At 34.9% G+C, this 15,896-nt stretch overlaps 1 protein-coding gene across 1 annotated transcript; it reads right to left on the bottom strand.

Moving 5' to 3' along the window:
* Positions 1-5,223: 5,223 nt before the first annotated feature.
* Positions 5,224-12,787, bottom strand: LOC132284886 (ABC transporter B family member 19). The gene is made up of 10 exons (XM_059787024.1): positions 12,125-12,787; positions 11,947-12,001; positions 11,448-11,623; positions 10,913-11,113; positions 10,268-10,527; positions 9,866-10,182; positions 9,558-9,781; positions 8,510-9,329; positions 8,073-8,314; positions 5,224-6,664 (listed from the first exon to the last, which is right to left on the bottom strand). Exons 1-10 carry the CDS (start codon positions 12,374-12,376, stop codon positions 5,456-5,458), a joined length of 3,756 nt encoding a protein of 1,251 aa, XP_059643007.1. The 5' UTR covers positions 12,377-12,787; the 3' UTR covers positions 5,224-5,455.
* Between the last annotated feature and the right edge of the window lie 3,109 nt (positions 12,788-15,896).

Here is a 15,896-nt window from a genome sequence, read left to right as displayed (position 1 = left end):
CTTACCACTATCTACAATCATAAATGAAGACATTATATTATCTTCAATGGTTTTCTATATTTTTTGTTTTTGTGTACAAATATATTTGTCAATAACAACTAAGCACGTGTCATGTCTAAGACTCCACATAATTTTTACAAAAGTATTTAACATAAGGTTGATTCGTTAATAGAATGAGTAACTTTTACAAAAATACTTAACATAAGGTTGATTCGTTAATGGAATGTGAAAGATGAAAAAGAAATAAAATATATTATGAGACTGTGTAAAAGGGTTGTGCAAAATATACAATAATTTTACACATTTGTGAGGTGACAATGTATTTTTAACATAAGATAAAAAAAAAAAAAAAATTACATATTGTGCATATTTTAGACAAAATAATTTTTAACACACTAACAATAAATTATTAAAATTTAAGAAAATTATATTTACTCACAACACTAATGTGGGATCCACCGCTTTGACAATGTGCTACTCACGCAAAGAGTAACTGAGAGGTGAAACAAACACCTCCTCCCTTAATCCTTATTCGCCTTTTGTAATTTGGAATGCATATTAAAACTCAAAATATTTTAAAGGATATTCAAATGTACAAGAAGAAACGAGTCAAATTATCAAATGGATAGTAGCAGCTAGTACAAACTTGCCCTTCCCTTATTCAAGTCTAAATAGAAACATGTGTGTTTGTGAGTTTAAGTGATTCAAGTGCCTTATTCTTGAAAAAAAAATAAAATAAAATAAAATGATAATGAATGACATATTCCGAACCGGGATAGTGTTTGTAGCGTGTAAAAGCACGTTTAATTTGAAAAATAGCGTTCAGCAGTGTTTGGTAAATAAAAAAACACACTTTTAGGAGTTGAGGTTTAATTAAAAAATCTAATATTTTTTTTGTACAATATAACCTTCCTTCATTTTCACACTTGCAAGGTTATTCGTGATAAGAAAATATATACATCTATATAAATAAATAAAATAAACTATCAGGATAACGTACAAGTAAATAAAAGTGTTTAGTTGGTACTCTATCATCGTATAATACCTATACCTATCTTTTATATATATATATATATAAAATAAGAATTGCAATAGTGTGAGGACTACTATTGCTAGCCTGATTTCATATCCGATGTCCTTTGAATATTTATAGCCCAATTTTCTATTTTTTACATTTATAACGCAATTTTACATTTAGCTTATAAGATTTTAAATTATAAATATTTTGTAAATTACATTTATCTAAAAAATTCTAACTTGGATTTTTCAAAAACATTCTTAGTATCTGAAGATTTTGTATTTATTTATTTGTTAAGATTCCTCTATAAAAGTGTATAAGAGTATTTTTCGAGATATTGATTTAAGAGAATGAAATTGCATTTGGCTAATGCGCACTTTTATTATTGTATGGGTAATACCGTAAAATTAGTAATAAAAGTGATTTAAGCAATGCGCCAAACAAATTTTACACTACTTTAAGTATAAAAAGTACTAAATATTATGCATCACCAACATCTAACATTTTTTTTACTGACAGTATTTTTTATGACAGCTCTACTAATAAAAGAACTTGTATCATTATAACAGCAACGCCAAACGGCGTCTCCGCATACCATTTTGTATGGGTAATAGATGTGTTAAATGTATTATCCATATTCTCCGGTTTTTTAGTGGGCTCGTTCCCCTCTCAACCAAACTTTTAGGCCTTTGTTTTGCGACGCATTTGGTTTGTCTTATTCAAAGATTGGGCTGTATATAGTGGGTTGGGCCTTGGTCGAAAGGTGTGTACAATTCAAAAATAAACTACGCCAGAACCCAAACTTAGCCTTTGTTTTACAAAGATTTTTTTTTTTTTTTTTTTTTTTTTTTTGTCTTATTCGAGAATTGGACTTTACGCAGATTTTTCCTATGGCAAACCAGCCCAACTTTATTCACAAATATCTATTTTTTCTGATGTAGTGCTTTGTATAATCCATTACCATGCTCCATTGTGACATTTTTTAATTTTTAATTTTTAATTTTGGTTTAAATATTGAAAGCAAATAATAATAATAGAGCAGCTGTACCATATCTGAAATCTTTTGTAATTCACTGTGACCCGATTTTTAATCTATTTGTCTACCTAAAAAAAAATACATGAAACCCATATGGCACCATAAGAAGCCGTTCCTTTGTTTTATAGAGACACCCAAACACAACCTTATTATATTAATAGAGATACCAAAGTTCATTCAGCCCAAATTGGCAATGGAATCTAAACTTTGGAAGATGGAATGGGATTCACTATTTTCACATAGACTCTCAAGATTATTGAAAGTTGGTGGGCCTTTATTAGAATACGCAACATTAACATTATCTTCCACTATGATATATATATATATATATATATATATATATATATATATATATATAAATGGTCTCTTGATCTCCTAAAATATCTCAATTATTGAAGGTAGTTACTCTTGCAATTGTGGAAATTAGGATAGGTGCTCGATGGATATGATTTAATGTGACATATAGTCTCATAATTGACAGGATATCACTTGAATCATTTTATTGATCCCATCATAACACTATATTAGATATTCTCGATCAAAAGCGTGCACCTTTTTCTGATTGGACTATACATAGGTCGATGATCTTCTTGTGTCATTATGTGTGCTTGTTTTTCAACGAATAATCTTAGTTCCAAAATCCAATTCACCGACCTAATCGTTCAAAACCTTGAAATTGTGACATATTTAATCAAGAAACACATTTACAATAAATTTAAGTTCTGAAATTAAAATGAAATTAGTTCAAAACTTTAAAATAAAATTTCTCTATTTTTATTTTCATGGTGCTAATCTTATGCTTCTTTTTCTAAAAGAAAAAGAAGAAAAAAAAGCGCACGAAAAAATTGAAAAATAGCAAATCTATGAAGAGGTGATGGGGTGAGAGTGGGTATGAAGCGGGACACCACAAAAAGAGCAAGTATTGTTTGTTGGGATAGAGAAAATGAGTGTTGGTGGAATCAGTGCCTTGGATTAGACCTAAGAACAGTGTTTAGTCAAAAACAAAAGGACAGGCCCGCCTGAATTATGGGCTGGACCTTTCAGGTGGTACAGACCAACTTCTCTCCTCTGTCATGACCAATAGTCAACATTGGCAGACACACTACCACTGTCTGATACATAACCATCACCCCTATATAATACAAGCAAGAGGAGACCCCATTAAGAATCTAACAGAGATAGGGCTTGGGCCCCTCTTCTGCACTAAAGGTCAAGTGGATCCCTGCCCACACTTCCTTTGTGTCTTAACCCCATGTGACTTGTGCTCATACATATATATATATACATATATATACATATACCAATGCTAAGTGTGAACATATATGTTTAAGTTTGATTGGCACTTTATATAGTACTGTATATGATTTGTTATAAGTTACGACATGAGAACATGGCAATGTGGTGGAAAGCTGTTTTGAGTTAACCTTTGTGAAATTTTTATTGTTATTTGATCTGATTTGCATGATTAATATATTATAAGCTCATCTGATTAGACATTATTCCCTAGAGAAGTTATGAATTTTCTGAATTATTATTTTTCAATTTCAAAGACGACTTCAGTGAATCACGTAGCCAAACATAAGTTTATATGATTTTGTAACATTAATTGATACCAACATTTGAGGTGCACCATCAATTCACACTGATATTGGACTCTCTCTCAAAGTCTCGCAACATATTACTACTCTTCTTCACCACCTGCAATGACAATGACAATGAGAGCCAGTTTCATCATAGATTTGATTTTTTTTTCTTTTTTTCTTTTTAAGGCTATCCATTTTGAATCGAGACAACTCTAACATGTGCATGCAATCTTCTACAAATCAGTGGATTGGATAAGTCTAAAGAGCGAACACCTTCGGAATATAAAACAATGGAAGAGAAAATAATCACACAAAAAGCAAAATTATGTGGGATTGTTGGAGCACAATGATGGAAGGAAGCTATAAACAAAAATCAGTTGAAAAATGCTTTAAAAGTGCTCATCCATAATTGTAAAGATTAATGATTGAATCTAAATTATGTGATCCGCATGCAGCTACTTTTACATAATTCATTGCCTGCCACCGGAATAAAGGCGACAGATATGATCACTGTATTGCAATGAATTATGCAAACTTTAATTGGAATATGACTCATCTGATCTCAAACACTTACAATTATTAGGGCTTATTATAGTCTGTTAAAACATACATTATATGCATATACTGTATGCATTTCACTGTGTGTGTGTGTGTGTTTCTGTGGGAAGCAAGAGCTCAAGCTAAATCACTTTTGCCACATTCAGCCATGACAGTACCTAACATAGACAGCAATTGCAGGCACATATAATGGCAAGGAAGACCAATATATTTGATGCTTCTCAGGCCAAGTGTCTTCAGTGGGCCCTAACTTCGTCCTCTCCATGCCATTTTTCCAGGACTCCCCATCCCACTGTTCTTGCAGTTCTTTGCCATCCCTCCCTCAGCTTTTATTTTTGCTTTTTCCCTACACTATCAAAACACCATCAATGAATTGTTAAAGAGGTCAAGGGACCAACCCTCTGCTTGGAGCCTTCTTAGCTTTCTCTTTTCTGACAGATGAAGTACACATGCATGGGTAGAGCTTTCTCTTGGTGAAGGCAATAATTAATTTCACATAGCAGAAGCTGTCCTCGCTTTACCATTGCTTAAACGTGGGTAGGAAACTGTTCTAAAACAGTAAACTTTATAAAAGATGTAGAAAAGGGAGACCATATCCACTGTACATCAATATTGTACACCTTAGGGTTCTTATAATGTGCACTACTTGGTGGGAGTGGGACATAATCTCCATCCTCAAAACACATGCTTAAGCTTTTCATTTTTAATAATTAATGCTATTAACAATTATTCAAACCAATTGGGCCAAATGAATGTGTCTCCAATATTTTTAAACACAAACCCTTTAGCCTTTTGTTGGTGCTTAACTGTCCAATAGCTCCTGTAGGCCGGCCTCACCACAAAAAAAAATAATTAAAAAAAAATACCCATATCTAGGACACTGAAGATCACGTAGTAAGAGAAGTAGGAGCGAGAGAAGTTCCCCAACTGGCCAAGAGTTGGAGAAATGGCTTTCTAGGGTTTGCTTTTTAATAATTATAACTTTAACTTTCAAAAAGGTAAAGACAAAAGCTAACCAACCAAAGCAATAGATCAACAGAGGGTCATGCACCCATGCACCATAGATATTTATAAATACGTATGCATATCCATTGGGAATGGAGGAGTAGTAGTTCTTACATGACAGTCTTCACATCCTATCTACAACTATCATCATTCGAAAAGGAAATGAAAGCAACATTTAATGGGACCCAAACATATATAAATTAGTAATTACCACCCAAAACAGGCCATGTTCGACCAACACTTCTTTTGTCCTCTTCAAATGTGATGGTGCTGCAATTGCAAAAGTCTAGAGTAAGCCCCATCAGGTCGGCTGACTAGCTCAGAGTGGCTGCCTTGTTCTACAATGCGCCCATCTTGAACCACTCCAATACTATCCACGCCCCGTATGGTTGATAAACGGTGAGCCACAAGCACGGTGGTTCGACCCCTCATTAGCCTCTCGAGGGCTTCCTGTAGTACACACTCCGACTCTGCATCCAGTGCACTTGTTGCCTCGTCCAGGAGAAGTATTGTTGGATCCTTAAGAACAGCCCGTGCAATTGCAATTCTTTGTTTTTGTCCTCCAGAGAGTTGAACCCCTCTCTCACCAACCGGTGTTTTGTACCCATCAGACAGGCCACTAATAAATGCGTGCACATTTGCTGCACGAGCTGCTTCAATGACTTCTGTTTCTGTTGCTCCTTCTTTCCCATAGACAATGTTATCGAAAATGCTTGAGGCAAAGAGTGCTGGCTCTTGTTGGACCAATCCAATTTTAAGCCTGAGAGACTTCAAGTTCAATTTTCGGATGTCTTTTCCATCAATCATAACTTTTCCAGCTGTAGGATCATAGAATCGTTCAATCAATGCAATTACAGAACTCTTCCCGGAACCACTGGCTCCAACAAGAGCTTGGCTCTGGCCAGAACGTATTCTGAGGTTGAAGTCATTGAACACATTGACATCAGGTCGTGACGGGTAGGCAAAGTCAACGTGACGAAGTTCAATATCTCCACGAATTGATTCAACAGGCTCAGCCTCGGAGTCATCAGGGTCAATCTTTGTGGAACGGTCTAGAATTGAAAATACAGAACCAACAGCTTCACCACCCCTAATTATCTCAGGAGCAAGGCTAACAGTTTCCGCAACTGAATTGGCTGTGATGACTAATACCACAAAAACTTTAATGACCTTTGAGAATGTGGAGACTCCTTTGCTTACAAGGTGGGCGCCATACCAAAGGATGAGTGCTTCCGAGGTGTATAATGCCAGCTGAGAGAGGCCAAATAGGACGCCAGCAGATTGGCTGCGGCGAAGACTTTGGAGCTGTGGCACACGGAGCTCATGCCAGAATAGAGAGAGGATCTTCTCTTGTGCATTGAATGCTGCAACAGTTCGAATGTTGCTCACTCCCTCCCCCGCAATCATGCTAGACTTTGCATGTGCCTTGGCTGTATCTCCAGCAAATCCTTTAAGAGAGAGTTGCTTTATAAGGAAGAAAAATAAGGGAATTAATTGTCAGAAAACGGTTTAGATAGTATACAAGAAACACATAACTCATTGTAATTTAAATGAAAAGGACTGGCTGAAGTCTGTCATACAATCAGAAAATTAGATAACTTGCATAGGAGGATTGATACCGTTAAAAGTAGCTCTTTAGTAAATGTTACTTAAAAGGTGGTAATTTTTCATGCGCCTCATTTACTAGGCTAAATGGGATAGTTGGTATTACCTTTTTAATAAAGATTTTACTTAATGTTATTGACCAGGTATTGATGAGACTATATATTCATTTTTACCAATCAGTTTAATCATATCAGCAAGATTGAATTTGAATAGAAAAATTCACGCTCGTAATGGTGAACTTCATCGTTACAAATGAGAAAATTCGGAGAATAGAATGATAGTCATTTTTATAAGCGATCACGGGACCTGAAGTATTTTTGATCCATGATATTTAATTATTTATATACTGCAGGTACTTCTCAAGTTATTTAACGGTGTGCAAAATTCGAACACTGCTGAATCACAAGAAGCACGCTATCAGTATGCCACAGTATCCAAGAGGCCAGAATTTGAAAACTCTCTAAATTGAGCCTAAAAGAGCTAAAACGACAGCATTTGCAAACAGGGTGCATCACTGCGCACCGGGTAAATCGTAAAAGGCCTGTCCCTAGGCCCTGTAATGCCACCATCACTGGCATGTCCTGACAACCCTCCATGAAAAAATACAACTGCTAGCAAAAAGAAGTGCAGAAGAAGATAATATATTGCCAAACATATACATATATAAATATATATGCACAGACATCATATTAAAATGATCACGGGACCTAGAATTCCTCAAAACCTTCACATGGACCATCTGTAAAGACAGTAAACACAGCAATCAAAGCTGGTGGTACTACTATATTTACTTGCTCTGTTGTTCTCTCTCTCTAACCTTTGACTTAGGTCTCTAAAAAAACCAATATATAATTGACGAAATTTCGAGGTAGGTTCTCAGTGACAGAAATTTATGGGTAATGAACGAATCTTTGCTGTTCTTTTCTTCACAATACATATATAATATGATATTGCATAGTACATATTATATGAGAGTTTCGAAGTGTTGATGCACCAGAATTGGAGGAAGCACGTGAAATGCACCAGTCTGATGCCACGTTGTATTTACCCTTTGTCGTATGATATTATGGGAAGTAGCAAAGTAAGATTCCAGAGATAAACAAGATAAGAAAGTCTGACATGGTAATAAAATTAAAATTATAACTATGATTTTCCCAAAATGCCATCATAGTACTAATGGACCAACCCCATCCAAGAGAATGCTAGCAATTTGAGAAGCAACATGGTTTTGAGGTAAAGTGTGTCATTAGATAAATTTTGTGCTTACCTGGGCAAAATTTGCAAGGACAAGAAGAGGGAAGGTTGCTAGGATGAGAAGAGAGACCCTCCATTCAACTATGAAAGCAACTATGAATGAAGTGAGGAGAGATGTCATGTTCTGCAATATAACGGAAATCCTCTCAGCAATGGCGGATTTCACGTCAGAAGCGTCTGTGGCTAGGCGAGCTGCAACAAGGCTCGAGTTGTGCTCCTCTTCGTCGAACCAACCAACTTCATTCCTTAGGATTGCTGGAGAAAGAAAAACATACCATGAACACCCATTTAATGAATTGATGATTGAATTTTCCTTCGACAAATTTTCAACTACATCCATTTCATGCTTGGTGTAATGTAAAAGCTTGCGCTATCAAATCGATAATATAAGTTTAAAGCTAAAAGCAATCACTTTATGCATATAACCAAAGGTCACCTATGCATATATACCTGCAAGCATCATCCTCCTCACTCTTGTAGTGAGGTTCTCTCCCATAATACTGAAGAAGTAATGCTGTATCAAATATGCAACCACAGCATAAAGACCAGCTCCAATGTATATGAAAACATATTCCTTTGTCTTCCTCTCCATGCTTGCAGGATTTCTGTAGTAAAATACCTCAATCATATTGCTCATCACAATGGCAAAGGTAGGACCAATAAAACCAGAGAGAACAGATCCCACAGCACCCATTATGGAATAGGGCCACTCAGGAGCATTAAGCTTGAGAAGTCGGAAGAAGTACCCTCTTGGTGCTGGATTTTTTCTCTCTGTTTCAGCATTAGAGACCATCTCTATCCTACCATCTGCACCAGTGCTGTACTGATAGCTCAAGTTCCTTAAGCTGCCGGAGCGAAGGCTTAGAGATTTTGTTGACAATGAATGGCTTAGTCGTGATGAGCGTGAACGGCGGGTTGAAGAGTTTGAAAAGTCTCTGTTTCTTACCATTTCTTGGAATCGAATTAATGAAGCATACGCCCCAGCTTTGGAAATTAATTCTTCATGTGTTCCTGTCTCCACAACTAGCCCTTGCTGTATAACTGCAATTGTATCAACATTTCTTATGGTGGAGAGGCGATGGGCAACAACTACAGTTGTCCTCCCAACCATGAGACGGTCCAAAGCTTCTTGAACAATGCTCTCAGAACTTGCATCAAGGGCGCTAGTTGCTTCATCGAGGAGGAGGATCTTTGGGTTTTTCAACATAGCTCTTGCAATTGCAATTCTCTGTTTCTGACCACCAGAGAGTTGCACTCCTCGCTCTCCCACCTGGTTTTAAATGACTATAAAAGTTCAACGCCATACCAATTTAAGGAAAAGTATATTTGATGTGACGCATTGCGATTCAATTTGTGGCCAAAACGAGAAAATTATATATCTCAACTCATATAGAACAAAAACAAAACCACTAAAATATAAAAGCAGCCCTTTTAAGAAATTCAATAATGCAGCTTCATGCTCTACCATTATCAAGAGACCTGGCTGATGTATACCAACCTGCGTGTTATATCCATTAGGAAGCAAGGTAATGAAACTATGAGCATTAGCAGCTGAAGCAGCAGCTTCTATTTCAGCCATTGTTGCATCAGGCTTTCCATAGAATATGTTCTCAAGTATGGTGGTGGCAAAGAGAGCGGGTTCTTGGTTCACAAGACCAATCTGATCACGCAACCATTTAAGTTGTAGTGTCTTTATATCCACACTGTCGAGCAAAATTTGCCCTGCGTTGAGAATACAAAAAATTAGAAAAATTATATATTCAAATCGTTACCAATTTCTTAACATGACTAAATTCTAGTTATTACCTTGAGTAGGATCATAGAACCTTTCTATCAGGGAGACAACAGTGCTTTTCCCTGATCCACTCCCACCAACAACTGCAACTGTCTTTCCAGCGGGAAAGAAAATTGAGAAATCCCTAAATATAATAACATCAGGCCGTGATGGGTAACTGAAGGTCACATCTTTGAATTCTATGTTTCCTTTAACCTCAGCCAAACACTTCCCATCTGAGGGGTCTTGAATTATGGAGGGCTTTTGCTTGATAATCTCCATTAACTTGTACCCAGCTGCTTTGCCTTTGCTAAATGCCCCAAGATTTGAAAATGACTGACCCAAACTCCTGTATTTTAATAGAATAATGAATAGCCGAATAGCGGGCATATATCTACATTGGAAGGAGTAAACATTTCAGTTTCAGATCTTACATGCCCCCAACAATGGCAGAGAAGATAGCCGTGAATGCCTTCCCTCCATCCGTCTGTCCATTCCTGATAAAAACACCAGCATACCAGAAGACAAGGGCCCATGACATGCATGCTATTCCATATGTACATCCTAGTCCCAGGCCTTTAGCCATCCCAGCCTTATATCCGAGCTTCAATGTATTTTGTATGGCATCCGAATATGCGTTGAGGGCCTTGCTCTCACCAACATACGAGTAAACCGTCCTAACTTGTGCAATGGCCTATGCCATTAGAAGTTTTAGAAGGCCAGCCAAAAATAAATCCAAATTAAAATAGAATGCTAATACAAACACTAAACAAAGTATTTAACAAAAGAAATTTTAAAGCCATGCCATGAAAACTGGAAACCCATTGAAATCAAGATCATCTCAAAAGTTGGGATTTTGTCAACAACTCCATTCATGGTTGAAGCAGATAAATTATGAAAAGTCATAATGCTTGTAAAATTTTGGAAGGGGAAGTTAGAAAAGGTAAAAGTAAAATTAAACAAAAGGGAAAGGACCTTTATGATTTTTGCACATGTTAGAGCATCATTTGATCCACAAAGGATCACAAGCAAATATTGCCTATAGGCTAAACTAAAAAAGAACAGCAAAGTAAGCGCACCTGCTCTGCAATTATGCCTGCATTTGCATAGGATTCACGACTCTTGGATGTGAGACCGGTGAGAGTATATGCATACAAGCCCCCAGCAAAAGCAATTCCAGGAATCACTGCCACACTGAGTAGAGCTAATCTCCATGCTGATACAAAACCAACCACCAATCCCGCCAGAAACGTCGAGAGGTAGTGGATGAAGTTCCCAACCTAAAATTCCCCCATCAAAAGATTAAATTAAATCATGTTTCCATCACTTTTGCTATTGCAATTAAAATTCAACCACTCCCCAGAATCCTTGAGAAGTACACACTGCGTGCTGAATGTGTGTATTACATATGAATGTAAAGGGTTTTCTTATTCAGAAACTTCACAGTCACAGAGGTGAGGGCATTGATTAAACTCAGAATTTGCTAACAATGGGTTGCCCGGACCAGCTTTAATGGAAAATCAACCACCGCTATAAGCATTTTTCTGGTTTAGCGTTCACCGTTATCCTTGAGAAAGTACATAAAAATAGAGAGAGAGAGAGAAAGAAAGAGACCTTCTCACTGATGGCATCTTGGACTAGTAGAGTGTCCGTTGAGACACTGAAGACAATATCCCCAGTTCTAGCATCTGTATCAAAGAACCCAACGTCCTGTTTCAACACTGCCTGCAAATACTTCTTCCTCAGTGCACTCACTTGCCTCTCTCCCGTGTACATCCAACACGCAATTTCTGTTCAAATCAAACAATTTTCCCACAAAATTTCAGAAATTACTTCTGTAAAAAATGAAAATCGTAACTTTAGTGAAAGTTAAACAAAACCATCACTATAATTCCGTGTATCAACAACAGTGACAGAGATGCGTTTAATTAGATAATGTTAAGTATTAAACAGTCAAGAAATTGACTAGTGAAGAGGAAAAAGACACAGAAATCAGTCCACAGACCACGTGCAATCCAACGCTTACCGATCTGGCTAAGTAATCAGTTGAATTAGTTAAGCTCAAACATTTGAAGCTCAAAAAATATAAAATACTACAACAGATCAAGCTCACCTGCATAGGAGGACATACACACAAGCAATCCAAGATACACGAAATATAGAGCATACTGCATTCAATAAAAAAGCAAAAGAATCAGATCTGCCTTGTGAAATGAAGGTAAAAATCACAGAAAAATATATCAAATTATAATGTAAAAACTGAAATGGGAGGAATTGATTTTGCGCGGAACCTTGGACACTTCTTCAGTCATCTTCTTCAAATCGGATTGATTTTTGCCGAAACCATTCACCATTTCGCCGAACAAGAGGAAGAAAACCGGCATGGAAGAGCCGTGAACAATAGCTCCCAAGCTTCCGGAGATCATGAGAAGCCAATCGTACTTGTCAGCGAATGAGAACAGTTGATGAAAAGGAAGACTCTGCTCCTTCTTCTTCTCCGCCTCCGGCATTATTTTCGTCTCCGTGGTGGTCGTCTCGGCCATTGGAACAAAACTTTAAGGCCGATCAAACAAAGAGCTACAGAGAACGAACAAAAGCTCTGTAGTATTTATTTTGAATGTCTTATTGATTTTTCACCTTAAAGAAAGTTTAAGAGCTTGAATACAATACACATGACGCCATTAATGCAGAGAAAGATAAAGTGCAGAGAGATCTGAGAGAGTTCTATTTTTGCTTCGTTCTTTACTGCCTCGTTCTTTACTGCCTCAAAGAACTGACAGTGTCGGTTGAGTTTTACCAGACCTAGAAGAGAAAGTGAATGAGTCGTTCAGAACTTCGTTGCCGGAAAGAGTCAGAGAGACAGTGTGTGTGTGTTTTTAGAGAGAGAAAGTGAGCAGTGTGGAGGAGGACCTGTGGTCAAACGTGGAGTGAGAAAATGAGTCCTTCTCAGCAAAGAGAATGGCGTGAGTGAGGAGGACTCTTTGCTGAGAAGGACTCTTATAGTTAGGAAATTAACCTGAGTTGGTAAAATGGTTAAAATAGATTCTGTTTTAACAGAGTTGAGTCGTGTCACTTGTAGAAGTTTGTGCCGCAAATTTATTTTATTTTAGGGCAATACTGGGTCATCGAGGATAAAGTTCATCTCTTAATTAACGTGACTCAATATGATTTAGATATATGTCTAAAATTTACTATTTTTTTTTTTTTTTTCTCAAAAGAATAAGATTGTTTTTATACCCAAATTGAAAATTTACTAAATTTATTTAAAGAATGTGTTGTATCAAGTTTTTAATAGAGAAAAAATAGAAACTTAAATATTATATGAAAATTTGATATTAAATTATATTTGAATACAGTTTTTCTTGTATATTTTTTATTTATTAGTTTTTCTCGTAAATCCATTTTTTTTAGAGTCTGATCTATCTTTGCATCCCTCCCAATTTTCCAACACCTTCAATTGATAGGGCTAAGGGTTGTTTTTTTTTTCCCTTACTCTAATTGGTGAAAAATAAGTTAAGTGTTTGATTGATGTAAATAGGCTAAGATTTTATATTGAAGTTGGATATGGAGATTTGTGAGGGAGGGAAGAGAGGGGGAAGGGGGAGAAGAGGGTCCCTCTAAAAAAGGGATTCTAAAAATTTTTAATTAGAAAAAAAAAAAAAAAAAAATTGGAATAGGATTTAACAAGTAAGAAGTTGGATAATAACTATTATTAAAAAAAAAATTAATTTGGACATATGCCTAAATTGTATTGGCCCACATCAGTTATGTAAGAAAATGGGTAATGATTATTTTTTAAAAAAAATTAAAATTTTAGACATGTATTCAAATTGTATTAAATCACATGAGCTGAGAGGATGAACTTCGTCCTCTTAGAGGAGGACCTAAGTATTATCTAATAAATAATGAAACAAAAACGAAAATGAGTGAATGACTAATACTCCCACTAGTTAGGGATCAGTAAAATGAAATTTTAGACTCTAGTAAAAAAATTCCGTGATTATTGACCCCCTCTGTACCATCCTATGCTGTGACATGCTTAACATATTTAAATCGGTATTTAATACACTGTTTTAATTTATTTTATTCTATTGTAACAAAAAATCAACTCATTCGATAATTACTTAATAATTTGTAAATTTATATATATGCACAGAAAATTTGAACTCTGCTAGTTTTACCGTTTTGATTTTGCACCCAATCACATCATGAAACGAAAGTCTAGTATTTGATCAAATAAAAGCTGAAATCAATGCCTAATTATGACCTATTAACACAATAATTATAAGCTTTAGGCAGATGACTTCACGCATGCCTTGGTGAGCTTTGAGTTTGAATTGAGGTTTTTTAAAATAAAAAAAAAATCTGGTAAGGAACCAAAAAAAAAGGAACATAAAAAAAGGAACATGGCAGTTTTGAAATTTAGAGTTCGTTTACCAAGTGCATTATGGTCCAGTGATGTCTTATATAACTTTTAAAATGAATGGTGAGAGTTTAAGTCTCTAAATGAGTAAAGTGGGTATGTGAATTATATTTGTAAGTTTGTTGCTAATGACAATATATATATATATATATATATATATATATATATATAAAATAAAATTTAGAGTTAGTTTTAGATTGTTTTTCAATTACTTAAAAGCAATTTTATTTTTAAAAATTGTGTTTAGATGTATTTGGTAATTATTAAAAATATTTTAAGTGGTTATCAATTTTAGGTCAGTAGAACTTTTGAATGAAGGTAGAATTTGAAACTTTTTAAAAGTAGAGATTGCATATTTTAGATAATTATTTTTTCTTACAAAATTATTTTATTTTTTTATAAAAACAAAACAAAAGTGCAAAAAAAACTCACCATAGTATAAAAGTGAGCAAGTTAGTCAGTAGTTTCAAAATTGAGGTATTCCTTTGTTTCTTTTTTTTTTTTTTTACAAAATTGTTCATTTTTTAAATTATAGGGATTGACTTTCTCCCTTTTATACCACAGGGGTAGTCCTCACTTGGAGAAAATTGAATAGTTTTTTTTACACTTTTGCCTAAAGAGAATCTCAACCCTTCTTTTTACAAATGTATTATTATCAAATAAGATAACATTATATTAAAAAATATTATGCCAAAATTAGCAATACAAGTGTACTGCCATCTTGGCTTTAGGCCTTTGTGCCTTTGAATGACGATAAAAAATAAATAAATACAAGTGTTTTAAAAAATATTGTTATTAAACAAATTTAAAAATAATTTTATTATAAAAGTACTATTTTAATATGTTACCAAATATTTAACATGTTTTTTACCAATTATAACTTTTAGACCGTTCTAATAACAAAAACGCTTCTTTAATTCTAACGGCATCCCCAAACTAACTCTTAAAATACTTTACTTAATAACTTGGAGAACGTGAGTCTCTAGTGAGACAAATAAGTGCACTTGATAGAAAGAGAAAAAAAAAAAATGGGTAAGACCTAATGAAATTAGATATCAATTAAAATCATGAAAAAAATAATAATAATAATAATTTGTATGATACAAAGACACTTGTAAAATACTAAAATGCATGTAGATAACACAAAACTATTGGGAGAGGAAGATAATATACAATTGAGTTATAAATATTTGTGATTTTTAAAATATTCAGGGTCTCATTCAGATTACAACCTATTTCATATAAAAGAAAAAGAAAAACGAGGCATGGCTTAAATAAAGCTATTAAGGTCTCCATTTTAATTATTATCCTTGATAGTAAGTCTTACGTCTCATCATTTATCTTTTTATATGACATCATTGACATGTAATGCGGCAAAATCAATCATAATTTGAGATAATATTTCATGGAGTATTATTCTGGTTCTGAATTTAAATAAATAAAGCAAACAAACAAACTTCATAAACTAAGAGATGATTGAAATAAACCAATCAGAGGTTGTCTTGTGATTTTTGACTGCTACCATCTCTAAATTCCTTTATTTTTTATTTTTCACTTTTTTCCATTTTTATTTGATGGTGTGATACGCCATGATAAATGACATCACACAAATGAAAACAAGTCCTCTGTAATAACGTTGT

The sequence above is a fragment of the Cornus florida genome, unplaced genomic scaffold (assembly GCF_030987335.1).
Source record: "Cornus florida cultivar Cherokee Brave unplaced genomic scaffold, ASM3098733v1 CherokeeBrave_3.0.0_Hap2_Chr11, whole genome shotgun sequence".
NCBI lineage: Eukaryota > Viridiplantae > Streptophyta > Magnoliopsida > Cornales > Cornaceae > Cornus > Cornus florida.
Note: the sequence above shows the minus strand (reverse complement) of the source record. Positions and strands in the feature narration are given on the sequence as shown.

Excerpts from the sequence above, each read along its gene's own strand:
- LOC132284886 (XM_059787024.1), bottom strand. The coding sequence starts at position 12,376 with ATGGCCGAGACGACCACCACGGAGACGAAAATAATGCCGGAGGCGGAG. Across the intron at positions 12,002-12,124 it reads TGACTGAAGAAGTGTCCAAG|TATGCTCTATATTTCGTGTA; the intron begins GTTCCGCGCAAA and ends TATTGAATGCAG. Across the intron at positions 6,665-8,072 it reads TCCTTGCAAATTTTGCCCAG|CAACTCTCTCTTAAAGGATT; the intron begins GTAAGCACAAAA and ends TTCCTTATAAAG.